The 11702-nt window shown below is 38.4% G+C and overlaps 1 protein-coding gene across 1 annotated transcript in view; it reads right to left on the bottom strand.

Annotated features, from left to right (window-relative positions):
- Window positions 1-1013: 1013 nt before the first annotated feature.
- adgrf6 (adhesion G protein-coupled receptor F6) overlaps window positions 1014-11702 on the bottom strand; it is a 187726-nt gene continuing 177037 nt past the window's right edge. The window contains exons 112-120 of the mRNA XM_079831145.1: window positions 4784-4984; window positions 4514-4660; window positions 4244-4416; window positions 3982-4152; window positions 2246-3601; window positions 1948-1989; window positions 1759-1821; window positions 1596-1662; window positions 1014-1506 (exon numbers count right to left, since the gene is read on the bottom strand). Coding sequence (XP_079687271.1) covers window positions 1424-1506; window positions 1596-1662; window positions 1759-1821; window positions 1948-1989; window positions 2246-3601; window positions 3982-4152; window positions 4244-4416; window positions 4514-4660; window positions 4784-4984 — 2303 coding nt within the window. The 3' untranslated portion in view covers window positions 1014-1423. The remainder of the gene's footprint in view (window positions 1507-1595; window positions 1663-1758; window positions 1822-1947; window positions 1990-2245; window positions 3602-3981; window positions 4153-4243; window positions 4417-4513; window positions 4661-4783; window positions 4985-11702) is intronic.

The raw sequence follows: 11702 nt of genomic DNA, 5'->3' as shown, positions 1-11702 counted from the left end.
GCAATTTCCCATAGTAAGAGAAACACATGAGTTTTATGGGACGTCCCTCCCCATTATAAGTCAATGGGGAAATTTGAGGAATTTTGGGGAGCTCTAGCGCCCCAGGGGTACAACTTGTACCCCATTGTGATGTGTCATCTTACAGGGCCTGTCAGGCTCTTCAAATGTGGTGACACACGAGTTTCTCCGAAATCCTCGCTCGGAGCTATGAGGGGTCAAAGTTTCCGCAATGTTAAATCCCATTGACTTTTCGGCTACTTTTTCGCCCCTGGGGCGAACATCGCACCCCCGATCCCTTAGAAAAGATATAGCACACCATTCCCGTATAAGGCGGTCGATTTGACGCCTCATTCATAGGTCTGTGACAAAATTTGTGGGAGGAGAAGCGCGCCGAAAAAGCGTCCGGAATTATAATAATTATAAATAATAATAATAAACCGATCCTGGGTTACATAGTATATATACGCCTTGCTAAACAAGCTCCACGAATATTAATAAGTATGGAGAATAACAATATTGATGCCTTGCTTCGCAAGGCCCACTAATAAGTGTGTTTGAGAGTGATGGTGATGCCTTGCTGCGCAAGGCATCACTAAAACCGTTCTGAGGCAAGATAGTAATAGTGATGCCTTGCTTCGCAAGCACCACTAATAATGACACCAACTGGACAACAAATTGATGACTTAACATGGAACAGAACAATACATTAATACATCAAATACACCAAAATACACCATAAAACACAAATAAAGCTATTTCTCTAGCTCTATATTATTTATATAATTTCTCTGTTATAAATGAAAGTGCATCCAATCATTTTAATAAAATGTATCCTTAATTAAACATTAGATCTGTAGATTGTAAGCCATTTTTATTGATACTTTAGAACAGTGGTTCTCAAAGTGTGGTACTAAGGCTGCCTCTAGTGGTACTCAGAGGAATCACTAAATAAATTAATGTTAAAACACATACATTTTTAATTTAATCTTTATTTGAGTTTTTTTTTTTTTTTTACATTTAAGTACAGTACAGTTTTACAACTGTAACTTTAAAACACATTTTAATTTAATCATTATTTTATTTACCTGTATGTAAGCACAATGCAGTGTTAATGTACAAACTGTGTATTTACAATGTTAAAGTGGCTGACAACAATAAATATTCCTATTAGGAATAAACTGCCTTGTTTTTCAACTGTAGCTGAATAGTTAGGCCTACTACGTTACTGTATTTTCATTTTGGTCATTATGGTGGTACTTGGAGAGCCAAATATTTTCTGAGATGGTACTTGGTATAAAAAGTTTGAGAACCACTGCTTTAGAACATAGAAACACTTCTTCCCAGAAATCAGTAACAGCTAGTGCAGATTACATATACTTGCAGTGTTTAGAAAAAGCTGTTTAATATTTAATAATGTAGCTGATTATGCATTCATAAAAGTATCTGAGCCACTGGAGCTGTTTGAAGATGATGCTGCTGACATAACTTCAGATACGTTGTACATATCTGCAAATAATTACAAAAAATATATATATATAACAAATATGTATTTATTTATTTATTAAAAATCTATCAATTTTAATAGCAAGACATACTTCTTCTCCTACGCATCCTTTGAAAGAAACCTGGTCCACTTGAAGATGATGGTCCTGCACTAGTACTCTGTAATGTAGAGATTTAAGATATCAGCTGTAAACTGAGTACATCTATCATTAGGAAGAACTCATGGATCAGACACATTGTTTTGTCGTCATTTACCCTGGTACGGTTAGAGCTGGTAAGGTTCCTCAGTGACAGCCTTCCTGCCAGTGCCTCACGGATCTGGAACAATACGTGACAAAATTAGTTAAAGCACTGCAGTAGAACTGAACGCCTCTAAAATCATTTTAACAATGACTGAAAGAATTTGATACAATGTCAAATTGTAAAATCTAAAAATATTCATACCTTGCTGTCTAAAAGCGTTCCAAACACCAAAACAAAGAATCCCTGCAGAAGTATTACAAATGGATAAGGAAAATGTTATGAGTAAATAATACTAGTTGTAATGCTGATCAATGTCAAACTCATAACAACATTACAAATAACTTATTGCAACTTTGTGAGGCTTTAAAATAGATTGTTGTAATTACAGAATATTATAATTGCTGCATTATTTGCGTTACAGTTATTGCTTTAAAGTCAGCATTTAAAAAAGCAAAATATTACATTGACAAAGTCAAAACAGAAAGACGGAGAGTGATACCTGCAGTGAATTGAGGAGTGCAAACACTGCATGAATGCCTGTATCAGGGGACACCATGGTTCCAATTCCAAATGCCCATGTTAGACCAAAGATAGGAGTCAATATGGCCACACATCGGGCAATTACCAGCAGGGCATGTTTCTCATCTGGTTGAGTTGCAGCACCAACTCCTCTCCTCAACATCTTATACAGAACCACAATCAAAACCATAAGGTTTATGGCTACAATAGTGAGAGCTGGAATCACAAATGCCAGCAGGGCCTTAGATTCATTCCAGTTCAGCCAGCATGCATATTGTTTTGTGATGTAATTTTGTGGTCCAGCTGTCGACGCAACAGTAATGACCGCTATGAGCAAAGGTGCACCATAACCGACTATGAAGGCGATGGCCATCATTTTGGCCCTTGACATTTGGGACAAGACCATGACTGTCCGGTAAAAGAGCAACAGCGCTGAAATCAACATCCAGAAGAAAAGAGCCAGGTAAAAAAAGTGCATGAAGAAAACCGCTGGACTGCAGCGACCCACTGATGTTGGCTGCTCTTGTTCTGCGACTGCGGCTCCAATGATAAAACAGATGTTTGCGATCAGCAGGGACACGGCAATGTTGACTATGGAGACATGTCGCATGTAGGATGTGTCATTTCTTGTTATTGACTTCCATACGATAGTCTCAATAATGAGGCACAAAATCAAGCTGACCATTGAAATACCAACACCAATGTAAGTTATATAGGCTAAGAATGTGTAATTATCCAGGGAAAACGGTGACATTAGGATTGAAAAAGAGGTTGTGTGGCTGCATTCACATGTGATCTTGCCAGTTTTGTTCCCTGAGGGCTTTACTTTACATCCAGTGGAATCCCATGCATCACGACTGAAGTTCCAAAAGACACACTGAGGATTTCCCAAAGACTGATTAGTAATGTCAAACGCAAAAGAAATGTTGTTAAGCATTGGGGCAGCGTTAACAACTACCACATCTCCATTGATGAGGGAAACTGATTTTGTGCTGTCATTATTACTAGTATTTCGAGTAGGTAGGACTTTGTCAAGATTTGTGAAGACAATAATGGTTAACAAGGTTGGTTTAGAAACCTGTGGTATCAGAATCTCAGTAGTTGAGTTTGGCAGGCTTGATATTCCACTATATGATGTAACTACTACCGTTCTGTTTAACTCAAGAGATGATGTGCTATTAATCGTAAATGTGGCATCTGTGAGACGTTTACTTATATTCTCAACAGCGCCCAGAAGTTCAACGCTGGTGTTTCCTGATGTGTTGTTTTTATTCAGTGTTTTCCATGAATTAACGGTATCATTTGATACAAGGATGTCCACTGTTTGAAGGAAATTCTGTAAAAAGAAATTCATGCTTAATAGAAACAATTGTATTTCATCAGATGGACAATAAAGATTATTCAAAACCAGAATTTAATAGACATTTTCTAATGCATAAACATACATTCAATTTAAAAATGAATAATTATAAACATTTAACTCAAGAGAATCAAATTTGTTTCAGAAAATGATGTATGATGCATCAATATGACTAAAGATTTGCATGTTCTTTTTGCTATTGAAAAATACTGCTCACATGTTAGCAGCTATATGTATTCAATATTCACATTCAATAGGTACACTAGATATAACAAATATTTTATAAAAGTAGTATACAACATTTTTCTCTTCTATGAGGAACACACAATTTACACAAAAAATTTGAATATACATACCTCCATCACAATCTTATTGATGGAAATTTTTTCTGAGATACTAGCAATTTGTACAAGTATCCCAACTATTGTTTTGACAGTCAGAGGAGACTGTGTTACCTCCTCATTAAACTGGAGTGTAGCATTACTGAGCTGAGCCACAAACTCTGGTATCTGCTCCACAATCAAGTCCTAAATTACAAATAAAAAACAAGACATTTTAGAAATATGACATTTTAGAAGTGGATCATTTTCTTTTTTACTATTAACAACAATATATTACCTCAACTTTCTTTTGAAGGTCTTTGATTACTTTAACTACACAGTCATTCTGTATTTCTTTCCATTTCTTTGATGAACATTGATAAATTATAGTGCCCTCTTTGCCTTTTTCGCAGGCTCCTGTTACAGTTTCACCATCTTTTCCAACTCCATGGAAGTCATTACAGTCAAATTCTGCAAGTCAGCAAAAATCGATTATTTGTTTTAGTCAACTGAAACAGATAAATTAACTTGCTTCTGAATCATGTAAAGAATGACGCTTATGCCTCACCTTCTTTGACTAAGTTAACTGTGACTCTGCTCCAGCTGTAACTGAAAGTTTGTAGTGCTGGTTGGTTCTTGATTCGACATGTAAAGATTTTTTCCCCACAATTATCACTCTGGATTTGATATTTTAATACGCGACATCTGCTGCCATCTGATTGCATAAAATGGGTAAATACAAGTGTTGGAACATATTTAAAACATTCAGTGCAACTGATAACTGCACTCAGCAACTTTAGTATGACTATATTGAAAAATATATAAATATCTGTACAACCTGCTGAAATCTCCGTCCCATTGATTTTGTCCCACACAACATCATAATTATCTTCACAGCAAGACAGTCGAATTGTCTGGGCAGTACACAGAATCTTTCTATTCGTCATATCCATCTGGATATTGGGACGTGGCTCAAGAAATATAGTTTGCCACTGTATATAAGGTAACGAGGGCCTTAAGATAATACAGGAGTATTTACCTGCAAGTGAAAAAATGAAAAAAGTTATTATTTTCTAAAGCAAAAAAGCCATAATTTTTAATTGGTTTACTTTCTTTCATTATCCTGTTACAGCCATGTGACATGCAATTACATTTTCTCCCCCGACAGACACTTTTCTTTTATTTCACATCTTTGTCTGCTGATATTCCTATATACAGTATGCGACAGTCTACTCTCTTAGCTAGCAATAAAAAAATATTCTGAAACAGGATACAAATAGGAAGTCAATATGGTTTTAACACCTGACATTATTACAGGTAATACTGGGTACACAGGAAAAGACTTGTAAACTCTTATAAGAGTTTCAAAATGTGAGAGACCACAAACATGACGATAAGAAATCATAGATTTAACCATTTTGTTCCTCAACTGTGTGGAGTGTGATCAGGAAAGCACACCACACACAAACAGATTCCATTCACAAATAACAGAGTCCTGCCTGTGAACACGGGAAATCTTGCAAAATCTCTCGCATCAAAACATCTCAAATGTGACTTTAAAGTAAACAAACATGGTGGACGACCGTCAAGAAGAAATTGCGCTTATAGAGTATAGAATGCTTTTTTATAGAACATTTTCAGAGGAAAAGGAAAATGTTTAGATGAAGTCATGGAGACTGTGAAAATAAACTTTACATGTTCTAGCCATAGACTGTAAAAAAAAAAAAAAAAAGTTACAGCGCGAGCTGGAGGTGAGTCTTCTGTCAGCTTGCTTTCTGATTGGGTATTGTTTCGTGTCACGTGATAATCTCCAGATCGGGGTGGCTCCAACGTTCTTCCGATCAGGTTCAATCACTCTTAACATACCTCATGACACAGGAAAATCTGATAAAATAATCTGTAGAACCATCAAGATAATCAGGACTTTACCTAGGATTGTCGGAAGGGGAGAAATCGGCCCAAAATCGCCCCGATTATCTTTTCTTGTGTCCCCACCATACAGGTGCCTAAATTTGCCCCTTACACTAACAATTCAATTTACAATTCAAGTGAACTTTCTATTATTTCTAATATCCTGATGTTAAATTGTGGACATTTCAGTTTTGACATTTCTCTAGCTAAACTGATTTCTAGATTATTTATTTATTGATATTAAAATATGAATATAAAAACTGAGTATAAAGTGACAATACATCTCAAACACATCTGCACACTACACAGGATATCAGTTTATGAACAGTACAAGGGCAAGGGCTGACTTATTAATTTTAATTGAGAACTGTGACTGGACAAGTAATTCATATTACAGGCTCACTCTTCTCTGTCTTGACTCTTTCCCTTGGGTGCGTTTACTTTTTTTTTTTGCTATTTTTCTTGTACCTGTCACCACTTCTTCAGCAGGTCTACTGTTATGAACAGAACTGTCTCAACGTTGTTAAAAAAAACGCACCTCATTGTTATTTGTTTGCACAGAATCTAAATTTATTTGAGGTAAATTCAAAATATTACATTACACTGAAAAAAAAAAATCGTAAAAAGAAGGTTAATGACTGGCAGCTACGGCTGCCAAACAAAAGATAAAAAAAAACTTAAAGTAAAATATCTTAATTCAAATAAAGGGCAAAAACAATAATTTAACAGAAATTTACATTAAAAGTTTTAGTGAAAAACACTGTTATTTTACAGATTTTTTCCTTGTTTAAATTAAGATATTTGACTTTAATTTTACGTTTTTTGTTTGGCAGCCGTAGCTGCCAGTCATTTACCATTTTTTTAACGTTTTTTTTAATACAGTGTTAAACTGTTATTTTACACATTTTCCTTGTTTAAATTAAGATATTTTACTTTAATTTTACGGTTCTCCTAAGCAACAGCGTATCTGAAGTATGAATGAAACTATTCCAATCCTGATTGGTGTTGCGTGACGTAGTATGTGACGGCATACCCGGAAGATACATAAGGGGAGCCGGCGCATAGTAACGGCAGTTATCGCTCTTCAGCATAGCGCTCTGTGTATCAAACTGTCAGTCTATTTGGTGTTGTTTGTCACAAAAAAATATATATATATAAAAAGTGAAAAGTATGGCGACTCCGGGCAGGCAGTACTAGCGTTGTGTGCACCCGTGTCCCCGTTATATGTCGGGCACGGACACACATATGCTTTGTGTACAGTGCCTGGGCGTGCAGCACGCTAGGGCGGCTTTCGAGCAATTGTGATAAGCTGCCGCTCAGGGTGCTTCGCTCGCGGCTGGCCGTGTTCGATGAGGCCGGCCACCCTCGTGAGCCCTGTGGATCGGTCCCACATCCGCCGAGGCGGTGCGGCGATGCCGGTCATGGGGCTCACAGATGGACGTGTCAGCGAGACTTGGGACTGCTGAGGCATCTTCCCAGTCTTTGTCTGACAGTTCAGATGTTCTCCCTCCCCGTGTGGAAGCCCGCGCTGCGGCTTCTTCCCCCAGGGTGGAGGATCCGATGCTTGAGCAGTCTGGTTCTGAGGAATCAGACGTGCTCAGCATCGAGGCAGTTGAAGTTATAACGAGAGCTCGCCACTTCTTAATGCAAGATTCAATCTCACGTTGCCGAGGCAGCGTGCAGGTTACGGATCTGCAATTAAAATGACACACGCGATCGGTGTGCATGTGATACTGGTTGGGTGCGAGGCATGCAATCAGCTCCTGAGGGTGCTGGCTGTTTTTCATTGAGAAATATCACGACGCGTAGTACGCCTTTTGGGTGTTTCAGCCTCGCGCCTGTTGACTTTCTTCTCGAGGGAGGAAAGCCAATTGTATTATAACTGCTTGAATCTCGCGTTGCTGAGGCAACGTGTAGATTACGAGACCGTATAAATACTTATTAAATCAGTATCGTCTGGTGATCATGGCTGCATTTAATTCTGAGGAATTCACATGGAATATTATCTGACTTTGAGGAGTTAGATATTTTTATTCAGCCTATTCAGACCATGTTTCACTGGTTGGGTGTTTATGGCTGCATTTAATTCTGAGGAATTAAAATGAAATATTATCTGACTTTGAGGAGTTAGATATTTTTATTCAGCCTATCATTCAGACCAGGTTGCACTTGCTGGGTGATTATGGTAGCATTTCATTCTGAGGAATTAAATGGCATTTTATCTGACTTTGATAAGTTAGATATTTTTAAATCAGCCTGTCATCCAAAGTGTGTGTTACTTGTCTGAATTTTCATCTAAGAGTGGGAGCATAACATGCATGGGCAGTTCCTGAGGGGGCTGCTTTCATGCATTGTGAGGTTTGCTCCTCCTTGGAGCCCTCAGGAAGTTGATGTTGTTCTTGCCGCCCTGTGGCCTGTGGGACACATCAGTTTTCAGCAACTGCTAATCACAGTGTCCGCCCTAGTTGTTGCGGCCCTGTCAAGCTGCTCCCTTAGATGAGGCCCCTGCTGGCCAGTCCCCTCTCCCGGGAAGGAGCGATCGAGGTCGCCTCCCCTGTGGAGCTTTTGGGAATCGATGTTGTGCTCCCGCTGTCTAGTACGCTAGGGCCACATAGTTTTTCCTGCGAACGCACGCTGCTCCATCCGCCTCTAGAGAGACCTGCTGCTGGCAGCGAACACGTCCGCGCACTGAGAATCATTCTCGACTGCTCCCTGCCGGTCAGCCGCTTCAGGGGGTCGTGAGTGAGGCTCAGTGGACACCCGAAACCAGCCTTGAGAGGCTGGTTCCCGTAGCAGATTATCTCGGCACATGGTTATGCCTCCGAATATATCTGCATGGGCCCTGCGTACTGTAGAACGGGGTTACAGGCCGCAGTTCAGTTCCCTCCCCCGAAGTTCAACGGGGTGGTCTGGACTGTGGTCGGCCCAGAGCAGGTGCGGGTTATGGAACAGGAGGTACACTCCCTGTTGGTTAAGGAGGCTTTTGAACGTGTTCCTCCGCCAGACAGGGAGTCTGGGTTCTACAGCCGGTACTTCATAGTTCCTAAGAAGGATGGTGAGTTGCGTCCAACTTTAGATCGGAAGTACTTGGATCGTTCTCTGAGGAGATTCAGATTCAAGATGCTTGAGCATTCCTTGTCATGATTCATTGGAATTGGAATGCATTGGAAGTTCCCTCGAAAGGGAACTGCTCGGGTTATGTATATAACCCTTGTTCCCTGAGATAGGGAACGAGCACTGCGTCTCGTCGCCACATCAATGTATACAATACGATCCAAGATGGCTGCCAGTAGTTTCTCTGAGAATTTGGCCTCTTAGAATCTAACAAAAATCTACTAAATCATTTCTGGTATTCTCAAATTTAGTGGTTAATTGACTCAAGTTGCATTTTATTTAAATTGTGTTTCAGTATTGAGGACAGTATTTCCACTATCTGCTGAGCTTGTGCTGTAGTCCTAGTTGATGGGCTTTTGGGCCTACTAGGACCTTGACAAACAGATCTGTCACTATCAACATTTGCAACTTTCATCGACTTTCGGTACATCCTGGTAAGACACATTATGCCTCCTAAAAATGCTAAAACATCTCCTTGTGAGGAGGATGCTGTTGTCACAATGAGTGTACTCTCTCAGTTAATGGAGCAGCAGAGAGGGATCTATAAAGATGTGTTATTGCAGCAGCAAGATAACTTCAAATGTTTTATTCAGCTGATCATGGATGGAACTAACAAAAGATTGGACAGTGTTATCAGAGATGTACAGGAGTTGAAGACTAGCCTGGAATTTACCCAAACAAAGTTTGAAGAGGAGAAGATGGGATGCACTGAGATTGAGGCAAAGTTAAGGGCATTCGAGACAAACATCACTACTTCCAAGCAGGAATTGGATGCAATGTTCAACAAGTTTGACTACATTGAAAACCAGAGCAGGAGAACAAATATTTTAATTGATGGCATTGCTGACGAGAAAGGTGGGAATTGGTGTGAATCAGAGAAAAAGGTGCGTGAAATGTTTTAAAAAAACTTGGGCTTAGATGGAATACACATGGACATTGAGCGTGCCCAGAGACTTGGTCAGTTTCAGGAGAGGGGAAGGCCAAGGAAAATTGTTGTCAAACTTCTTCGCATTAAAGATAGAGAGCTGATTCTTTCTTCTGCCAAGAAATTAAAGGGCACTAGGATCTACATTAACGAAGATTTCTCTGAAGTTGTAAAACATCAGAGGAAAGAGTTGTGGCCGAAGGTGAAAGCTGCCAGAGAGAGAGGTGATAAAGCGAGTTTGAAGTATGATAAACTGATTATCATCCCAAGGGCTGGACAAAGTCAGTTATTGGCCTAATGAGCTTATAGCTCAATTTTATATATGGTTGTGTATATTCATGTGTGTCTGTGTGTAGAACTTATATGTATGTAGCCTACTTGATGATGATGATAAAATAACTTAGGGTACAAAATATTCAACTACATTATAATATATGACTTATTTACCTTCAACTAAGATGACCTGTATAAATAAACTACCTAAAGGTTTAATCCTTGCACATATTAATATATGTAGTCTAAGGAACAAAATTCAAGACCTGTCTTTATTTTTGCAATTAAACAAAATAGACATACTTATGATTTCTGAAACTCATCTGGATCACTTTATAGATAATTCAGAGGTTGATATAGGGGGGTTTTCAATTTATAGAAATGATCGAAACCGGTTTGGAGGTGGTGTGGCCATTTATATACGGGATCATTTCCCTGTTAAACTGAGACATGATTTAATGCTTGATGAAGTTGAAGTGTTATGGTTACAGGTACAACTTCCACATTTCAAACCTTTTATTATTGGTTGTTGTTATAGGCCACCTAGTGCCAGGATAGAGTATGTAAATGGTTTATGTAGTATGCTAGACAAGGTGACTGAGGAAAACAGAGAGCTATACTTGCTGGGCGATCTAAATATTGATTGGCTGTCGGAAATTTGTCCTCTGAAGAAGAAGCTTAAAACTATGACAGACACCTGTGGTTTATCTCAATTAATGGATCAGCCAACAAGAATTTCTAGTAACAATACAGGATCTTTAACATCAAAATGTATTGATCATATTTACACTAATAATCCTGATATGTGCACAACACCCGTTTCTGTAACAGTTGGTTTTAGTGATCACAACTGTATTGCTGTCTCTAGGAGAACTAAGCTACCTAGAGCCTGTCCTAAAATTATTATGAAAAGATCTTATAGGAGATTTAATGAGGAGAGTTTTTTTAAATGAATTGGATAATATTACATGGAATTTGATAAGTGACATTGATGATGTGGATGCATCTCTTAATTTATTTATGGATTGTTTTATGAGAGTTGTTAACAATCATGCCCCATTAAAGAAATTAACAGTTAAAGCCAAAAGCGCTCCTTGGGTTGATACTGAGTTAAGGAGCTTAATGGCTCAAAGGGAAGAGACTAAAAAGGTTGCGGTTCTTTCTGAATATCTTGAGGACAGAAATTTGTATTGTATTTTAAGTAATCAGGTGACCAAGGTGAACAGAGTGAAAAAGAAAAAATATTTTCAGAAGAGAATTGACGATAGTGGTACAGATTGTAAGAGAATGTGGAATGTACTCAATGAAATTATGGGGGAAAAAATCTACTTGTACTTCTTTTGTTGAATTGAATGGAGTTTATTTGACTAAGCCAATACAGATTGCAAATTATTTTAATGATTATTTTGTTAATAAGGTTTCTAATTTTAGAGAGTCAATGAAATACACTGTTGATTCCAACTCAAATGAGCTAATTGAAGGTTGTATTATGAAAGATAAACTGTGTAGTTTTGAATTTCATCAGGTTAATGTT

Source organism: Gobio gobio, assembly GCF_949357685.1.
Source record: "Gobio gobio genome assembly, chromosome: 12".
Taxonomy (NCBI): domain Eukaryota; kingdom Metazoa; phylum Chordata; class Actinopteri; order Cypriniformes; family Gobionidae; genus Gobio; species Gobio gobio.
Note: the sequence above shows the minus strand (reverse complement) of the source record. Positions and strands in the feature narration are given on the sequence as shown.